The sequence below is a fragment of the Plecotus auritus genome (genome assembly GCF_963455305.1).
Source record: "Plecotus auritus genome assembly, chromosome: 4".
In the NCBI taxonomy this organism is placed as follows: Eukaryota; Metazoa; Chordata; class Mammalia; order Chiroptera; family Vespertilionidae; genus Plecotus; species Plecotus auritus.
The window spans coordinates 180,728,707-180,748,586 of record NC_137775.1 but is presented as its reverse complement, the minus strand read 5'-3'; the positions used below and the strand labels follow the sequence as shown (position 1 = coordinate 180,748,586).

Genomic DNA, 19,880 nt, shown 5'->3' with positions numbered 1-19,880 from the left:
TGCATGTCCAATACTGCATACCAATTTAGCTACTTGCAATGGGAAGAGTGAAGGTGGCCAAATTTAACTTCCCTTGTGCTATGTCATCACAGATACACCTAGGCCTGTTGCTATGCTTCTGAGAAAAGCCCAGACTAAATCAGGTGGGAAAAGTGACTCATTCATGATCAGAGCCATAAAACTCTAACATGTGGGCCAAACCTGGCCTGCCACTTCTCTTCACACCCCAAGTGCATTGGAACGTAACTGCACTCATGCATTCATGCCTTGTTTAGGCTGCTTCCCTCCAAGAGCAGAACCGAGGAGTGTCGAGGGAGACAGCGGAGCCCACGGAGCTGAACACATGTACTGCCTGCCCCTCACAGGGAACGTTTGCTGACCCTGCTCAAGAGGATCCCAGAAGGCCACACACCCATGACATTGCTCAAGAGATTATGACAGAGCATTCTTTCCAAATGAAGAACATCACTGCTAGTTATTGTGTTGATGACTCGGAATCTAGTACATAATTGCACATATCCAGTTCCGACTTCCTTTTTTTAAAAAAAATATATTTTATTGATTTCTTACAGAAAGGGAGAGGGATAGAGAGTTAGAAACATCGATGAGAGAGGAACATTGATCAGCTGCCTCCTGCACACCTCCTACTGGGGATGTGCCAGCAACCAAGGTACATGCCCTTGACCGGAATCCTTGAGTCCGCAGGCCGACGCTCTATCCACTGAGCCAAACTGGCTAGGGCCAGTTCCGACTTTCTTAGTCTGCATATGAAACACGGCACATCTCCTCTCCAGAGAACCCTACATCCTCTCAAAACAGATTTAGCAAGCGCTATACTTATTACCTGGAAATACGCTATCACAGATCATAAATACCATTAACGAGGTATAAATATTCTTTAACTGTGAATTTTAGAAATATTCCCATCTTCATGAAGTATTCATATTAACGAAGGTATAATAAGGAATTCAAATAAGAAATTTTTCAACTTTAGGAACCATCTTATTACTTCCTTTAAGGTACAAGCCTTAGCTGTGATCACTAAAATTCAGTTCTTTGAACTCAGAAAGCTTTACTCTGTAAGTATATCAAAGCATCCCATCGAACATTTGCTACTGAAAATTACCACTGACTGCGTACTCACATGAATACAGATTTCATAGTCGATGTAAGAATGCCAGAAGTCCTCCTTCTGAATCCTAGGGTCTCGAACCCAGACACTCACGAACTCCTGTAAGGGCGCCATAAACAAAGTGTTTCAGGACCGCGAGGAGGACTGGGAAGAGATGAGAGGAATGACTGTGTGAGGACAAAGCGGAAATGAGTTCTGACCAACGCGGTTATGGTCCTAAAAAAACAAGAAGTTAATGAATCAGGCACCACAGAAACTCCAAAAAAAAAAGAACTCTTTTGCCACAAAACATAATTTTTAAAATAATACCAAGCTGGGTGCGCTGCTGCAGAGTCTCAAAGGTTAGGTGAAGACAGTAAAGAAAATCTACCTTAAAACGGGGTCTTCATTCTTAATCATGCAAAACAGGTTCACGTTGTTCTCCAGTTTCTTACTTTCTTCATCTCTCTCAATTAAAAGTATAGGCCCTGCCTGATCCGTCACTTTCCAGAACACAGGTCAGAAAGAGCAGCAAAGGTTATGTGAAAAGCAAGCAGTGAGAGCTGACAATGAGTTTGTGGATGCACCCCAGCTTCATGGGGATAAACTTCATGTTAAAATATGATACCGTTGCCCGGCCGGTGTGGCTTAGTAGTTGAGCATCAACCTATGAATCAGGAGGTCACAGTTCCATTCCCGGTCAGGGCACATGCCCAGGTTGTGGGCTCGATCCCCAGTGTGGGGCGTGCAGGAGGCAGCCAATCAATGTTTCTCTCTCATCATTGATGTTTCTATCTCTCCCTGCCTCTTCCTTCCTCTCTGAAATAAGTAAAAATATATTTTAAAAATATATAATGTATTATGTTTGGCATGATAAAATTTTAAAGTATAATTTATTCACTTGGTGATTATAAATTTGTTCGTGGAATTTAATTTTCAATATTTTAACTTTTGAGTTAGAAAAGGGGGCGCCAAGGCTGAAACTTATGCCATTTCTTACTGCTCTGCTTCGGCCCGTCTGAGAGGCAGGCAGAAGCGGGAAGAAAGATTGTGGAGTTTTCTGGACAGAGCACCTCCATCCTATTGGGCAGATACTAAAATGAGAATTTTCCACACAGAGGATTCTAGAAAGGAGAAAAACAGTCCACATTCCCTGAAAATAACCTTCGCCACCTATCGAGCTTCACCTTCTAAGACAACGCACCCTTTGTTCCTGCATTTGAGACCTCCCCGCCCCGTGTCCTCAGTAGATAAGGACTCGGAGTTAATGTTCCAAAAAGTCTTATTTTAACAGGTTTTCATCATGTGTTTTTAGTGTCACTCGAAGACAGAGAGGCAATAAAAACAAGGTCACAATATAGTGATGCTCTAAATGTGTTGGCTATTATTTCTCAAAAGCACTTTCTAAATGTTAGGGGCACTACAAAAACAATTGTTAAAGCAATGGCCCCCGTTCCGCAGAGCGTGATCGTGATCGGGTCAAGATAAAGGACCTCCTGCCGAAACCGGTTTGGCTCAGTGGATAGAGCGTCGGTCTGTGGACTGAAGGGTCCCGGGTTCGATTCCGGTCAAGGGCATGTACCTTGGTTACAGGCACATCCCCAGTGGGAGGTGTGCAGGAGGCAGCTGATCGATGTTTCTCTCTCATCGATGTTTCTAGCTCTCTATCCCTCTCCCTTCCCCTCTGTAAAATATCAATAAAATATATTTAAAAAAAAAAAAAAAAGATAAAGGACCTCCTGCCCAGAGATGGGAACTGAAACAGACCCAGGAAGCCGGCTGCATTCTGACGTCCATGGGCCCTTCTCCAAAAAAAATATATTCAAAATCAGACTTTATGACTTCACTGGCATAAAGATGAATATGTTACTATTACATATGAAAACCTTTTCTTTGACCTAAAAGTTCATTTTATTTTACTGATTAAAAAAAAAAAAATTTTTTTTTAAACAGCCCAGCCAGCATGACTCAGCGGTTGGGCTTCATTCTAGGAACCGGGAGATCACGGTTCGATTCCCAGTCGGGATGCCCAGATTGCAGGCTCAATCCCCAGTGTGGGGCGTGCAGGAGGCAGCCGATCAATGATTCTCTCTCATCACTGATGTTTCTCTCTCTCTCCCTCTCCCTTCTTCTCTGAACTCAATAAAATGTGTATTTTTAAGGGATAAAAAATAAAGTTAAACCGTTTTCATGGGCTCCGAAAAGCACTGTGGGCCCAGGGCACTGTGCCTGATGGAGGGGTGGGCAGAGCCTCCCCTCTGAGCAAGGCAGAAGGCTGCCCACAGCTGACAAGGTGATGACCCGCTTTGAACCAGAGGATCCTAGTCATCAAGTCACATGTGAGCCACACTCCCTCTCAGGGGGCTGGCAGCTGTGTTTCCACTGGAGAGGCAGACGTCCTTAAACAGACCCAAAGGGAAATTAAATATTTCCAACAGCTCCATGTTCCACATTAACAGGAGCCGTGCACCTGCCACTGAACCAGTGGCCTTTACGCAGATTAAACAAAAACAAAAATTAGGAAAACACACTTGTCAATTGGCTACAAACTTGTGATTTTAAAAAAAAATGTTTCTGAACTTCAGCTATAAGACCCACAGCGTCTCATACCTCTGACCACTCAACATAGTGGATGATGAAGGATGACAAAGCGTTCTGGAAAAAAATCAGGGCTTGTTTTCCCTATTTGTTTGCTACTTCCAGTTGTTAACATATAAGCATTGAGTAGCATGTCCCCCATCATGGGGAGAGCCCCGAAATTATGGTCACAAGACTAGGGGGAAATTCTGTCACCCACTTCCTAAATTATGAACGTATTCACCGAGCCTCTGTTTCCACATCTGGAAAATGGGACTAATGGCTGTCCATCCTACCTCAGCTGTCTACTAGGAGAATCAAATTATAAAATACTGGTGAAAATACTGGGAAATTTTTCATTAGGTGCTACCTGAATAGAAAGTAGTAGTTTACTTTTCTATGTAAAGTATTATTACATAGAGAGGGAAACATCGGTAAATAGCGTCAACAATAAAAAAAAGAAGAAAGGGAAATGCTTATAAACCCAAAGCACCAAGGTCTTCATACAAACATCGGCAATAAGAAAAGGTTAACCAACTGTAAATGGGTGGTTTGTTTTTTTTTTTAAGTAAAAATGATTAAGAACCCAATAGAAGACACTCTAACACTGTAAATTTTTCAGCAAAATGCGGAGTGACCTAAAAATGTCCTAGTACTTACTCGGAGCAAGCCCTTCCTTATTTGTAAAAGGAATGGAAGGCACAAATTTGTAAAGAATCCCCTCTCTCATCTCAGTGGGTTGGAATTCTCAGACTCTACCCTTGTGACTACTCATTAAGTCTAATCGTTAATCTTTTGGGAGAAGGGTGCGTTGAATGCATACTTTAAAGCCATGCTGGGGGGAAAATGACTTCTAAAAACACCCCGATGCATTTAAATGCGCACGCAAATTTAAGTATGGTGCTAAGACTCCAACCATCTTTTCCATCCTGAAAATCTTTAACTTGGTTAGAGTGCTAGATATCACTCTTCTTCTGTGGATGCGAACTTCCTTCCTTCCTGTTCTCTTAAACGCTGCTGTGGCCCCAAGAGCCATCCAGGCTGCTCCTCTGCACACCCTGTTGCAATTCCAGGGTGACCTCAACCAAACATGGGGTCAAGCCGCAGCATGAGCTGATGATTCTACCTCCATCCCAGTCCAGGCCTCTCTCCATGTATCCAGCCTCTCGCCTACATGGCTCTACTTCAAAGTCCCACCCTTCCCACATCACCCTGTTCCCCATCTCCTCCCCAGCAACCCCGGCCAAAAACCCAGTTACCCCAGACTTCTCTCTTTTTTTTTTTTTTTTAAATATTTTATTGATATTTTACAGAGAGGAAGGGAGAGGGATAGAGAGCTAGAAACATCGATGAGAGAGAGACATCGATCAGCTGCCTCCTGCACACCTCCCACTGGGGATGTGCCCGCAACCAAGGCACATGTCCTTGACCGGAATCGAACCCGGGACCCTTCAGTCCGCAGGCCGACGCTCTATCCACTGAGCCAAACCGGTTTCGGTCAGACTTCTCTCTTTAAATCACCGCCCCAATCCACACTGACCAAGTCCTCACATCCACCTCCTTTGATCCCACATCCTACTCCCTTCTGCTACTTCTTTGGGTCAAGTGCCAACATGACTGCAAGGGCTGCTAATTGATCTCTGGGCCTGAATCCAATTTATTCCCCACACCAAGGTGAGAATGGCTCCAAAGCACACATCCGATGATGTCATCTTCCTGCTGAACATCCTTCAAAACCCGCCCGATAACCTTCAAGATCAAGTTCAAACTCCTTGGCTAGCACAGAAGAGCCTTTCATGATCATCTGCTTATCTCCTAGGCAAGGCGTAGGTACCCATCCACAACACGCCATTGCACACCTGCATGCCTTTGAACAAGCTGTTCTTTCTGCCTGGACAGCTGTCCCCACCCCACTTTCTGCTTTTTTTCCTTCTTCGTTGTCTTCTTTTCTGCTAACTCCAATTCATTGTTCAAAACGCAACTCAGTCTCTAGAAACCCTCCGATTCATCCACTCTGATTTACAGACTCCATCCTCTCTGAGCCCCCACTGCCCCTGGGCGGACCTCGGGCACCGTCCCACTCACCACAGTAATTACCCGGAGGCCTCCTCCATCAGAGGCTAAGCTCCTTTAGGGTAGCTTAGGCTGTCTCGTAGGACTTGAATGCCTGGCATAGCCACTGGGTTCTATTAATATCACTTAGTGAATAAATAAATGCCTGCAGCAATGAATGAATGAATGAATGAATGAATGAATGAATGAATTGCCTGCAGGGGAAAAAAATGAGATCAAACTTTGGTTGAAACAAAAACCTCATCCACTTGGGCTCCTGGAGGTCATGAGTAGTGATAAGTTATTTAGCAGCTGGCCTAAAGTTTATCTTAATTGAACAAACCCCTTCCGGGAAGGGTGTGCCGATTAACAGCAGGCGCTACCGGAGCAATGTTTAAGATCTATGCGAGCTAACTGCTTCCGAGCGCCCTAAAGAACTCCAGCAGCACCTATTTACATAGAAATAATTGAAAATCATTCTGATAGCTTCAATAACTTGGGTCCCCAAAGACTTGTACCAGACAACGATTTGTTTGCTTCGTTGGAGTTAAAATATGGACTTGGAAGTAATAAAAGTACACTTACTTTAAAATATTCTATCCTTCAGAGGGGCCTCCCCTCCCCCACCCTGCAATTAGAAGGAATTAGTGAAGTTCCGCCGTGCTTCCAGCTACGCCTCGCACAACCAGGAAGCCAAGGTTCACCTATAATCTCTTAATTAGACGCATCCCTCACGGCGCAGCCCGCCATCCTTCACAGGGATGTTGACAGCCTGTCAGCCACAGAGGACAGCTCTGCGCTCCATACCTCGAATCTTATGGATTTCCTATGAAAATTGCTTCGGCGGCAGCAGTTATTCAATTTAATAACCTTATTAAACACTTTAATGACTTTTTGGGCCTAATGACGATATCTAGTATGAAGGGAGAAGCCAGGCAGAGAATTAAAAATTTAAGCTAACTGATCCCTACTGTTCTCCATGGGAAAACAGGAAATACCAGACTCCTTGAAAATCTAATCCTTATGTTCTCTCTTAATAATCACTCTTTGATTTTAATATTCTCTCTCCCCCCACCCCCACCCCCACCCCCAGTCCGACCTTTGTTCCTTCATCCACCTACCTTGTATTTTTTTTCCCCTTAGCTCTGATATTGAGATGAAATTAACAATAAAAATAGCTGTCTTGGACAGGGCACTGACAGATGCCAAGCACTGTGGTAACTGTTTTACACGTGTTTTGCTTTCATCTTTTACAACAATCTTAAAAAGTCAGTACTATTAGCATCCCATTTTACAGATAAGAAAAATAAGGCTTCTAAAGCTTACGCAACTGGCCCCAAGTCAAATGGCCCATAGGCTGAGCTAGGATTGAAATGCAGGTCCACCCTGCTCCAAAGCCTGGGCTCGCAAACATTCTTTCTATCCAATGGCTCTTTTAGCAGCAATAAGTCTCCGTCACTTCAAATTTCACTGTAACTGCATTATTTTGGAGGGGGAAACATTATCGTCTTTGCTATTAGCTAAAACGTCGGTTGGAACCACCTGCTCTTCTGAAACTCGTTGTATTCCATTTTTGTATTTCCAGCACCAAGTACAGTGTTAGCCCATAGTTAGTGCTCATGAAATGTCTGAGAATTAGATTACAACAAAGATTCAAAAACAAAGAATGTACAGGTTCTTCTTAGCTGAAAATTGTAAGATGCTATTGAAAGAAATCAAAGAAGCATATACTTCTCTGTTTACATCTATGTAAGTGTCATGCCTCTACTGTGTTCATGTATTAAAAGACTCAACATAATAGACAACTTCTACCCCAACTGATCTATAGCTTTAATGCAAGTTCTGTAGAAATCTCAGGAAGATTTTTTTAAGGCATGCATAAACTTATTATAAAATTTACATGGAAAGGGAAAGACCTAGAGGAGTCAAAGCAATTCTGAAAAAGAATAAAGTGGGAAGAATCCCTGTTGCTGAGACCTATACAAATATGCCCAACTGATTTTTGACAAAAGTGTGAAAATAATTCAATGGAGGAGGGACAGCCTTTCAACAAGTAGTTCTAGAACAACTGGACATCCACAGACCAAAAGCGGAACCTCAACCTACTCCTGGCAAGCACCTCTCACAACAAATTCATGCAAAATGGATCACAGAGTTAAATATAAACATAATACTTAATTTTTTAAGATTTCTTAAAATTTATTTTTAGAGCGAGGGGAAGGGAAAAGGCGAGAGAGAGAGAGAAACATCAATGTGAAAGTGAAACATCAATTAACTGCCTCCCCACACCCCTCACAGGGGCCCCAGCAGGCAACCTGGGCACGTGCCCCAACCAGAACCCTCAACAACCCTTGGGTGCACGGGACAATGCCCAAGCAACTGAGCCACACCAGCCAGGGCAAAACCATCAAACTTTTAGAAAGGAAGACAGGAGAAAAATCTTTGGGACCAGGACTAGATAAAGAGGTCTTAGGCTTGAAACCACAAGGACAATCCATGTAAGAAAAAGGTGGTGAATTGGATCTCACCAAAACCAAAACCTTTGCTCTGCGAAAGACCCCGGGAGGAAGCTGAAGACAAATTACACAGACTGGAGGAAATTACTTGCAAATCACACATCCCTCATAGGACTTGTATCTGGAAGATGTAAAGAATGCACAAAACATTTTTAAAAGCAAAGAAATCAATTAGAAAATAGGCAAAACACAGGAAGAGACATTTCACCAAGGAGGACAGACAGATGGCAAACAAGCACGTGAAAAGAGGTTCCACGTCACTAGCCATTAGGGGAATGCAAATCAGCGCCACAGTGGTCCATCACTGCACCCAGTGTCCCGTGGTATCTCACTGCTGTTGATTTTAGCCAGTTGGATAGTTGCATCACTTAAAATTTCTACTGTAGTCTAGCTTAAATCTTGTAGTACACAACTGTGCTGATTGTAAACGTATTTACTCAGATTACAAAAAAATGAGACCAAAGCTACAGAGCGAAGTCTCTAGGTGTTGGTGAGCCTTCATTTTTCATAGCCTCGACGAGAATTTTCTATCACAAAAAATAAGAGCTTGTTTCCATCAGTGCACACTTCCTCAGGACATTTTTTTCCTATTCCCATTTAAACTGAAGAGTCATTCATTCATTCATTCATTCATCCATTCACACAACTGAAACGTACTGAATACCAACTCTGTGCTACTCGGCTAATGCTTACAGAATTTAATCAACATCTTATTCACCAGAATTCTATTCAGAACTTCCACACAACAATCTCGAAACTGAAATGTAGTGCCCTGGCCGGTGTGGCTCAGAGGGCTGGGCGTCATCCCAGGCACTGAAAGGTTGCCAGTTTGTTTCCTGGTCAGGGCTCGTGCCCAAGTTTCAGGCTTGAGCCCCGGTGGGGCATGCAGGAGGCAGCCAATCGATGGTTTGCTCTCACATCAATGTTTCTCTCTCTCTGTGTCTCTAAAAAATAAATAAATCCTAACATATAAAGAGCCAGGGTCCATAACATCCAAAATGACCGAACGGACGACCGAAAGCCAGGCTGCACGCAGCAGGCTCGGGTGGGTGGGGACTGGCAAGCAGGCTGAACTGCTGACCTCTAGGTCCCTCCTGGGTCGCGGGCGCCACAGCGATCCAGCACTGACTGCCACCACCAAGGCGGGTGCGATGCGATTGGTCGAGGGGCCCCCGTCATGGCCCCATGATCGCCCCGCAGAGGAAGCCCAGGCTACCCAGCCGGCGGCAGCGGGCAGGGCCTCCCTCTGAGAGGCGATTAATCGTGGGGCTCCCAGACTGCGAGAGGGCGCAGGCCGGGCTGAAGGACCACACCACCCCCCGCCCCAAGTGCATGAATTTCGTGCACCAGGCCTCTAGTAGGTAAACAATATATTACAAGTAATCATTTAAAAGAAAAACAAAGATGAATACTTAGCCATTTTACATACCACATTCTTTACAAATAGCGGGCTTGAAAGACAGAAGGACTGTATCAAGTAACCTTCCTTTATTTCCTAATAATACTTCTGACAACCTCAAACACATGCTACACGGGGTGTTACTTGCCACTTTACAGCTTGGGGTGTGTTTAGTGCCATGGCCTTGCAGGTTTGAATGATGATTTTTAAGAAAGCTTTTACTACTTCAGGATAAACTGTGGGTAAGGTTCAGATAGACCTGCCTTTTACAGAACTTAGAATAGTTCATGATATTGCAAGTTTCTTTACACAAGTCATGTCCAAAATTAAGGCATTACATTAGGAGAAATGCAAAGGAAAAATTCGTCTTTTGCAGGTTGAAATAAGTGCCAACCTGTGTTAAACTGCACCACGAGGACCCAATGGCAGCAAAATCCTGACTATGGAAACCTCCACAGGACAAAAGATGCAGCTCCTTTAACAAAGAAATTGCAAAAGGGGAAAAGGCAGAATAATCGACTTTAAGCAGTATATTAACGAGTTTTGGTGTGGTCCTAATTTGGGTCCTGATTAGAACAAGCAAATACATTTTTCCCAACATAATCACGAAAACTTGAACACTGACTGCATATCTGATGGTATGAAGGAACTAATGTTAATTATTTTAAGGTGTGATAATGTGGTTTGTTTGTAAGAAGGGTCCTTTGTTGACATGTGTACTGAAATATTTACAGATGAAATTCCAGAATGTCTAGACTTTGTTTCAAAATAATTCACTGTGTGGTAGCAGGAGGAAATGGGTGGGGGTGGGAGGTAGCTTGGTCATGAATTAATAATGTGTTAATTATTGAAACCTTAGGTACATAAGGGCTCATTATGTTATTCTCTCTACTTTGTATATGTTTAGAATTTTATAATGAAAAGTTAAAACCAGAAAAAGTAAAAGAAAAGAAAGGAGGAAGGAGAAATGGAGGAAAGGAAGGAGGGAGGGTAGAAGGAAAGGAGGGAAGGAAGAAGGGAGGGAGGGAGGGAGGGAGGGAGGGAGGGAGGGAGGGAGGGAGGGAGGGGGCCCCAGCAGACTGCTTTAGAAGAAGGAACAGAGAAGTGCTACTCGAAAGTGAAAGTAAGTCAGAAACATGGACCTGAAAATGTTAACCATTTGTGTGACATGTATTGACACATTCATATAATGATATCCTAATACTTATCGACCTTTAAACATTTTTTCATTAAATAAATAAAATATGTATACGGTTAAAAATATATTTGTATTCATACATAACATTTCAAATACAGATGAGTACACCATGAAAATGAAGTCCTGCCCTAGCTGGTTTAGCTCAGAGGTTAGAGCGTCGGCCTCCAGACTAAATAAAGGGTCCCGGGTTCGATTCCTGTCAAGGGCACATGCCTGGGTTGTGGGCTTGATCCCCAGTAGGGGGCGTGCAAGAGGCAGCCAATCAATGATTCTCTCTCATCAATGATGTTTCTATCTCTGTCTCCCTCTCCCTTCGTCTCTGAAATCAATAAAAAAAAAAAATATTTTTTTTTTTAAAGAAAGAAAAGAAAATGAAGTCCTCCTACTGGCCCTCAGTTTCTTATGCACCTACTCAGGATTTTTATATATTTTTATATTATATATATAACTGGCATATATATATGTAAAATTTTAACACAAATGGAATATACTATAAATAGTGTTTTGTACCTTGCTTTAATCACTGCACAACCTTTTAGAATTCTTTATATTTGAGCATAGATAATAAAACGCTATTTGTTTTAAAAAGTTTACTTCAGAACTGTTTCAGATGCACAGAAAAACTGTGACAATAGTAGAGAATTCCCACATTTATTATATCACATAAGGAGGGAGAACAACAGCTTTCCTTTTAGGGAGTGGGGGAGTATTCCGTCTTGTCACTTCCCTTCAAAGTCCCCGGCATCACAGGACACCAGGTGGGAGCCTGCTCGTGGGACAGTCTTTAATGACATTCACTGGCTGTAGCTCAATCATCTTCTCATCAGTTTCCTAATATCAAAACGATGCTTTCCTAGAGCATGCTCCGATGTTACCATCCCTCAGCATAATGCACCCTGAAGATGTGCGTCAAGCCTAGAGCCAACACACCCAACGCAGAAGCACATCCCTCCACCTGTCCCCGCAAGGCCTGTCTCCCCCCCCCCCCCCCCCCGAGGCAGGGTCCTCGTGTGCCTGGAACTCTCCCGGCCACCGGGGTCTGCTCCACGCAGGGATCCGCTCCGCAGAGCTGGCGGATTTATTGCCACTAAGGTGTCAATAACTGATAACTGCCATTGTGTTCAGTATGAAGGATATACCCTTTGGAGAAGAGAAAACAAACCTTTCCTAACAGTATAAATCTCTAAAGGTAGACTTCAGCCTTCACGATCCAGGAGAGCAGAGAAGATCCACACACAAAAGGAGAAGCACACACCCTTCCAGTCACCTCACTGAGGTAGAACTGTCCTTTAAAAATAAGATTTTTAAAAATGTTTTTATTGACTTCTTTTTTTTTAATACACATTTTTATTGGTTGCAGAGAGGAAGGGAGAGGGAGAGAGAGAGAGAAACATCAATGATGAGAGAGAATCATTGATTGGCTGCCTCCTGCACGCCCCCTCCCGGGGATCGAGCCCACAACCCAGGCATGTGCCCTGACCGGGAATCGAACCCTGACCTCCTGGTTCATAGGTTGACGCTCAACCACTGAGCCAGGCGGGCTAGGCAAGAATTTTTTCATTGTTAAATAAATAAAGCATGTATGTGGTTAAAGAAATATTTATAAGATTTTTTCTCATTGTCCGTCCCATTTACACCAGGTGAGCCCTGGGCAGAGGAACGAATGTCCTGCCTTGGCGGGGCCAGCATGTCAGACTCGATGACACAGACTGTGCAGCAGGAGGGAGCTGCTCATGCACCCCTCGGTGCGAGCAACGTGGCTGGAGGCTCGGGTCTCAGTAACGCAGGAAAACCAAATGCTCCCGCTGGACATCAGACTACACGAGGCACAAAAATGCCTGACTCCACAAAAGACACTGTCTGGGACGTGTTCCCTGTCACAGCCACCTGCCTTTTCATTAGGATTCGGGGTTCTGTCTCATTAAACAGAAGGGTTGGTTCAGTTGGGTCCATCTAATTATTCTTATTAAAATATGTAACCATAATATTTTAATTGTAAATTAAAGTTGCATGCATGAACGAATCTGAATTCATTTTAATTTTACAATGGCCCAATGCCAAGGCCATTTTTATGGGGAAGATCCATCAGCTTGGATACTGCTCTCCTGGGAATTCAAACCCATGTGCACACGGAACGTGTTTAACTAACAAGGGAGACTCGCACTCGCTGTTCTCCTCTCTCTAGATTTATTACAGTAATAAAGCTATTTTATCATGAGAGACTGCATTTGGTTTCCCACCCACCCCCAATCTTTAAAAAAAAATTACCAAACTTCTAGGCTGGCAATACCGGTTAGGTAGAAGAGGGGTGTCACTCCGGGCTGTCTGAATCTTGAACGAGGATGGTACAGAGCTCTCAATTCACGTGCCAACCTCGTGATTAATTAGTACAGTCGGCTGTGGGCGCCGTGAGCTTACACACACACTGCCTCTTGGTCGAGATTCAGGAACAATCAGTGGTATTGCATTCAGCCCTTCCATATGCAGTTGGGTGGGACCTGAATTATTTTCCGCTGAACAAACCACCAGCCACAAGGATATGCAAAGGCTCAGCCAAAACCTCCTCCACTTCTAACTGGTAAGGAGGACAGGGAGCTGCTGGGGTAGGCAGCGAGATAAAAATACCTTTATAAGGGAGGCTTTCGGAACGCCTCTTCTCGACTTCTAAGCTTAGTCAGACAACCCGGTGTGAAGTCTGGGGGAAAGGTTGTTCCAGGGAGTGGGGAAACATCTGTGAAAGACCAGGGCCCAGAGTACAGAGCAGGCAACTCTGAACTGAGCTCCGAACTGAGGAGTGAAATGTGCGAGGGGGGACGGGGGAAGGGCAGAAGATGAGCCTGGAGAAGGAAGCAGGGTCAGATCATGAAAGGCCTTAGCAACCTCATTTAGGAGTTTGGACTTTGCTCTAAGAGTGACGCATTAGAAGCCAGATCATTCTGGCCACGTGTGAAATCCATTTCCTATGGATTGATTAAGTGATGAACGTATATTACAGTACATCCAAAATCTAGTCTTGTAGGGTTATTTCTTGATGAGGGACTCAAGTAAACTTCTAAGTATTATACCTCTTTCTCCCTATAGTATTTTTTTTTTAAATATGTTTTTATTGATTTCAGAGAGGAAGGTAGAGGGACAAAGATAGAAACAACAATGATGAGAGAGAATCACTGACTGCCTCCTGCACACCCACTACTGGGGATTGAGCCTGCAACCCAGGCATATGCTCTGACCAGGAATCGAACTGTGACCTCCTGGTTCATAAGTAGAGGCTCAACCACTAAGCCACGCTGGCCGGACTACAGTACTTTTTTCCTTTTCAGCTGAAGGACTCTCCAGTTTAAAATTCCTTAATGTTATAATATTACTAGTGGCCCAGTGCATGGATTCATGCACATTGAAAGGAAATTAATTAGAAGAAATATTTTAATATTGTTATTTGCCCTTTCTTTATAATAGAAGTGTCAGAGATGAAAGAAAATTAGTAAAATGCATATGAAAATAATATATAAATTGATTAATAAACAATAACATGATATAACAAAGACATGATATAAAAACAACAAAAACATGATATAAAAACAACATTGATAAAAAACAATGACTTATAAATTGATTAAACTTATACTAATACCTCTCTGTATACCACATTAAGAATAAAAACATTTTCAGAGTGCTTGACTAATTTCCCTTGTGATGAAGTATTTACAACTTTAACTTTAACGTCACATGCTCTTAGAACTCGAGAGAAAGCAACATATAACTGACCATGTCTGAAAACACGTTCAGGTAATAATATTCCTACTCTGTCTAGATTGGCGCCAGCGAGAGCTTTATATGTATCACGCATGCGCGAGTCAACGTTTATTTTTAAATTGCCAATGCATGTCATATGTACCAGCTGGTCAGACGATCGGACGGACAATTGGTCACTTAGCCTTACAGATAGATAGATAGATAGATAGATAGATAGATAGATAGATAGATAGATAGATAGATAGATAGACAGATAGATAGATTACACAGTTATTTATAATAAAGGACTTTTACAAGGTCAATAAAATGCTTTATGTAATTGGTTAAAGTTTGTGTCTCATTTCTATTCATTGAACCGAGTTCACAATAAAAATCAAGTGTTAAAACCAACACATGCACCCAGAGGTCATCAGTTCAATTCTAGGTCAGGACACATTCCCAGGTGGCAGGCTCCACCCACAGTAGGGGTGTGTGCAGGAGGCAGCTGACCAATGTTTCTCTCTCTCTCCCCCGCTCCCTCTTCCTTCCTCTCTTGCTAAAATTCAATAAAAACATATTTTTTTAAAAACAATAAAAATAACTAACTATGCCTTTGGAATAGTACTGGAGAAGGTCACGACCCTGCTCCCTTGGCACAGCCTGCCCAGTGGTCAGGCCCATGCAGGTGGGGAGTGAGGAATCACTGACCTCTGGCCTCTGCCCTCGGCTCCTGGGTGGTGCCCTCTAGGCCTCTGCAATGTCCTGCCTGAAAGGAGTGCTCTGGCCTTTGGCCACTGGACACTCTGAAAGGCCTTAGGTTATGACCTCTAAAGGAACTGGAGACTAAACGTGTGACCTTGACCCCAGGAGGAGTGGAGATTAAAGGTCAACTACACATAAACACTGAGCCCAATGAAAGCTCTGGACACCAAGGCTTGGTGAACTCCCCGGTGCACAGTGTCACCCACAGACACCAGGAAGGTGACTCCATCCGAGAGGCCAACAGGAGGCCCGCCTCTGCCCTAAGTGTCTCTTCCTGGGACGGTTCTATTGATACCCGTTCCCTATAAGACACCGTAACGTGAGTGTACCAGCTCTCAGCAGGTTCCGTGAGTTCTTCCTGTGAATTCTCTAAGCTGAGGGTGTCTGGGGAAGCCTGGAGCTTACAACTGTCAGAGGTGAGGGCAGTCACGTGCGGACTTGCAGTTTGGCCACCTTCACAGAGAAGGTATTTCCTGACACCAGCAGCTCGGCCCCGGTACTGTTTATCAGAGGAACAGGGAAAGTGTACCTGGCCTGGTGAGTTGGGGGCCTGACAGGAAAGGGACCCAAGGTGCCTTCTGCTAAAAGCATCCATACCCTGATCCAAGAGGTTGTTACACAGGTGTAAACGTAAGAAAAAATTCCACTGAGCTGTACACGTAAGACCAGGGCATTGTATGCATTTTCCTGGGCATGTGTTAGACCCAATTTTAAAAAGTTAGAAAACAAACAGACACCGCCTTTGAAAATAGGGGAGCCCAGCCTGGAATTAAAGGGTGAAGTGGGCTGGACTACTAAGGAGAACCTGAAGCCAAGGGAAGGGCTGATGTGAGATCTAGCACAGAAGTTTGTGGACGGATTCCCTGAAGTGGATTGTTTGGTGCTTTAATTTGGACAGAGGAACTAAGGACCATGTGGTTGTGTGACTGTGTGTGACTGTGCCGGGGGCGGGGAGGGTGTGACTGTGTGCATGTGTATGACTATGGGGGGTGTCTGCATGCATGTGTGTGACTGGGTCTGTGTGCATGTGTGTCTGTGTGGGGGGGTGTTTGTATGCATGTGTGACTGTGTGCGCCCAGGTGTGTGCTTGCGTGTTGGTGTGGGTGCGACTTTTCAGTCTCATTAGGCTCACCTAGTGATGTGTGCGGTACAGCAGGAGGCACGGTAGGACAAACAGGTACGCTGAGGGACGGCCACGCAGCAAAGGGCGGGTGTGGCGGTGGTCCCACCCTCCTCCCAGTTGAACGGAAGCTCAGGAAGCTGGGACTGGAGGCCCGAGAGGCCAGGCTGCGTTTGGGAAGGGACAGCCTTCCCTGCTTAGGTGGCACCAAGCCAAGAGATCCGAGAGGCGGCAAGCAGGGCTAAACTGAAAGTAATGGCAGGCAGCCGCCCTGGGCTGTTAGCAGAGGTGGGGAAATTCAGGGATGAGGCAACAGAGGAGAAAACCGAGAAAGCAGGCTGGGGGAAGCTGTTCCGGCAAAGGTGGAGGCAGAGTCTGGAGAACTCTGAGTCATGGAAAAGACACTTAAATAAGAGTTTGGGGAGGTGGAGAGCGAGAAACCACTCAGTCACTGGAACCAAAGAATGAGGGTCGGGGATGCACCACTGCTGGCAGGGGCAGGGGGGCTGTGCTCCATCCTTAGCCCTCCCCCAGGAAGCACGACAGGATCTTGCCCTTGACCCTCCACCACAGAGCCATGGTGAGTGGTGAAGAACCGCCCTGCAGTGAGACAAAACGCACGGCTTATTTACTTTTGGATTTGTGGTGACATACCTCTTTCTGTTCTTCTGGAAGCATCTTCAGCACAGGACAGGACGGATCTGAAAAATAAGATGCCAGCACTCGGTGACGTGGAACCTGGAGCAGAGAAGCCCCTCAGAGCCGCCACCCACATCCCCCAGCGCAGTCTCTGGAAGGGACACCTCTGCCGCTCCTCTCCCCCCGCCCTCCCACCCCGTCCGCTGCTGGCCAGGACATCGGTCCACACTGGGGGTGGGGAGTTTGGGACATGGCAAGTCCAAGGCAGCTGGATGATGACAGGCCCTCAAACTGGACGGCCAGGCAGAGTCAGGCTGGAGTTGCGGCCTTGGTGACTCTGAGGAGGCTGGAGACATGGGGTGCAGAGGGGCCCTGAGGATGCTGGAGACGTGGGGTGTGGAGGGACCCTAAGGGACAAGGAGAAGCTGACTGGCAGTGAGATGGAGAGAAGGGAAAAGATGTCCAGAGAGACCCACACCCGAGAGCAGCCCTGACGGTTTTGCCAGCAACCCACGCTTTCAAGGAACAGTCATTCTGTGACATTTAAACTACTCCAGGGTTCAGATAACAGATGGTGTGGCCTCCAGAGAGACGAAGGTCAGGACCCTGATCCCGACCTTCCAGTCAGAGTCAGCCTACCAGCTGATCCCAGGCCCTGCACATCCTGGGTTTGTCTATTGTTCTTTAAACCCCCATTTACTACAAAAGGCCGCTGGAGCTAGCATCTGCTCCTGGCCAAAAAAATAAATAAATAAAAAATAAATCCCCTGACCACATGCCGGTCTATATTCTTACAACCAAAAGGTGGCTATGGCTACCTGGTCACTATTTGCCTTTATTTTGATCATACTTAGTCTGACTCCATTGTCCACATAATTAGTGTCATCCACAAATATTTCCATCTCTACTCATGTCCCTGGGCTGTGAGGAATATGAAGAACACGAGCTCCGGCCTCCAGTCCACATGGTGTCAGGGAGGAGAAGACCCACAGCAGACAGAGGAAGGGAACTCCCTCGGAGGTGAGAGAAGCCCACCGTGAGCAGCAGGCGGGTTCCCAGGGGGAAGGGCGTCCCTTTCCCCTGAGTGGGCAGGACCCACAGAGAAGGCAGGGGAGAATGACAGAAATCCAATGTTCACGCAAAGAAGAGGAACAGAGGTGTGCCAACGGCATGCACAGAGGATGGAAAAAAGCACAACGGACAATAAAGAGATGGTGACCAGGCCAGATCAGCTGAGGGAAAGGTCCTTGGAGGGTGGAGTGGGTTGAACTGTTGCCATCAAAAAGAAATACCCATGTCCTCTGGAACCTGTGAAAGTGATCTTATTTGGAAAAAGGGTCTTTGCAGTGGGCAGGCCTTAAATCCAACAACAAATGTCCTTATAAAACAGAAGAGGAGAGAACACCGCACACACAGAGGAGACGGCATGTGAAGACGGAGTCAGCGACTGGAGTGAGGAACACCTGGAGCTCCAGAAGCTGGAAGAGGCAAGAAGGATCCTCCTGCCCGGCTAGCGTGGCTCAGTGGTTGAGCATCGACCTATGAACCAGGAGGTCACGGTTCGATTCCCAGTCGGGGCACATGCCCGGTTGTGGGCTCGATCCCCAGTGGGGGGTGTGCAGGAGGCAGGTGATCAATGGTTCTCTCTTATCATTGATGTTTCTCTCTCTCTCTCCCTTCCTCTCTGAAATCAATAAATATATATACATTTTTTTTAAAAAAAGGATCCTCCCCTAGAACCTATAGAGGATAAATTAAACACCACAGTTCTATCAGAAGAAATAGTGACTCTAACATAAATCATGAAAGATTTTTACTTCATGTAAAATAAAAAGCAGATTCAGATGCATGAAGAGAGCATAAAATGTTGTTTGGTACTGGGCCTGCCGTGGCAACTACTGGTGGGGACAGGAAATTAAACGATAGCACAATAGTGATGGATTGAGATAAAAGGTCAACTGGTATAATCTGGCAAACCAAAGCTGCTCACCAGAAATTGCCCCCTGACAAAACTATGCCTTCCTGGTGGGTTGTGAGATTTTAGATTTGTTTAGATTTGCCCAGCCCGTGTATCTGGAAGAATTCTTGCCCACTGGAAGACTGTTAGGCCAATGAGTATGGAAATCTGCCTCCAGGTGACCATCAAAAGGCTGTCCCTAGAGCATTTTATCTCCCACCACCCCTGGGGAACCACGCACACCTGGACGGGCCACCCACTGCAATCCATTCTCCTTCCCAATTACTTTTCTCCAAGAATTATTAGACCTCACACCATTCCAGTCAACGGGGATGATTTCTCAAACCTGTTGTTCAGGTTGGAGTTGGGTGCCCACAGACCACAGGTGTGCGAGCACTGGGAAACACAGCAGCTACAGAAACTCCCCCGAGAGACTCAATGTGTGTCTTCACAACCCCATTACCACCTTGAGAGTGTAATTTGCCAAAACCAAAAACTGCCTCCATTTCCACCTTGGAATATTTCTTCTATAAAACACAAGATGTCTGTGAAACAAAGTTAAAATTCTATAGAGCAAGAGTCTGCAATTTTATTCGATAAAAGGCCAGATGGCCAATATTTGAGGCCTGGCAGGTCATATGGTCTCTGTTGAAACTACTCAAGTCTGTGGTTTACAGTGAGAAAACGCCCACAGAGGAGTAGTACTCAAATGATCAGGGCTGTGTTCCAGTAAAACTTTATCTACAAAAACAGGTGGCAGGAGTTTGCAGGCCCTACCTATGGAACATGAAATATTGTGCTTTCAATTCTCTATATA

General features: G+C 45.1%; 1 protein-coding gene across 4 annotated transcripts in view; it reads right to left on the bottom strand.

Annotated features, from left to right (window-relative positions):
- Positions 1-19,880, bottom strand: part of SNX10 (sorting nexin 10) — a 56,477-nt gene that overhangs the window by 16,344 nt on the left and 20,253 nt on the right. For 2 of the 4 annotated variants that reach the window (XM_080666497.1, XM_080666498.1), the window contains exons 2-3: positions 17,122-17,168; positions 1,145-1,231 (exon numbers count right to left, since the gene is read on the bottom strand). In XM_080666497.1, coding sequence (XP_080522623.1) covers positions 1,145-1,231; positions 17,122-17,145 — 111 coding nt within the window. In that variant the 5' untranslated portion in view covers positions 17,146-17,168. Of the gene's footprint in view, positions 1-1,144; positions 1,277-17,121; positions 17,169-19,880 lie in introns of all 4 variants that reach the window. The other 2 variants (XM_080666499.1, XM_080666500.1) reach the window with 2 other exon arrangements.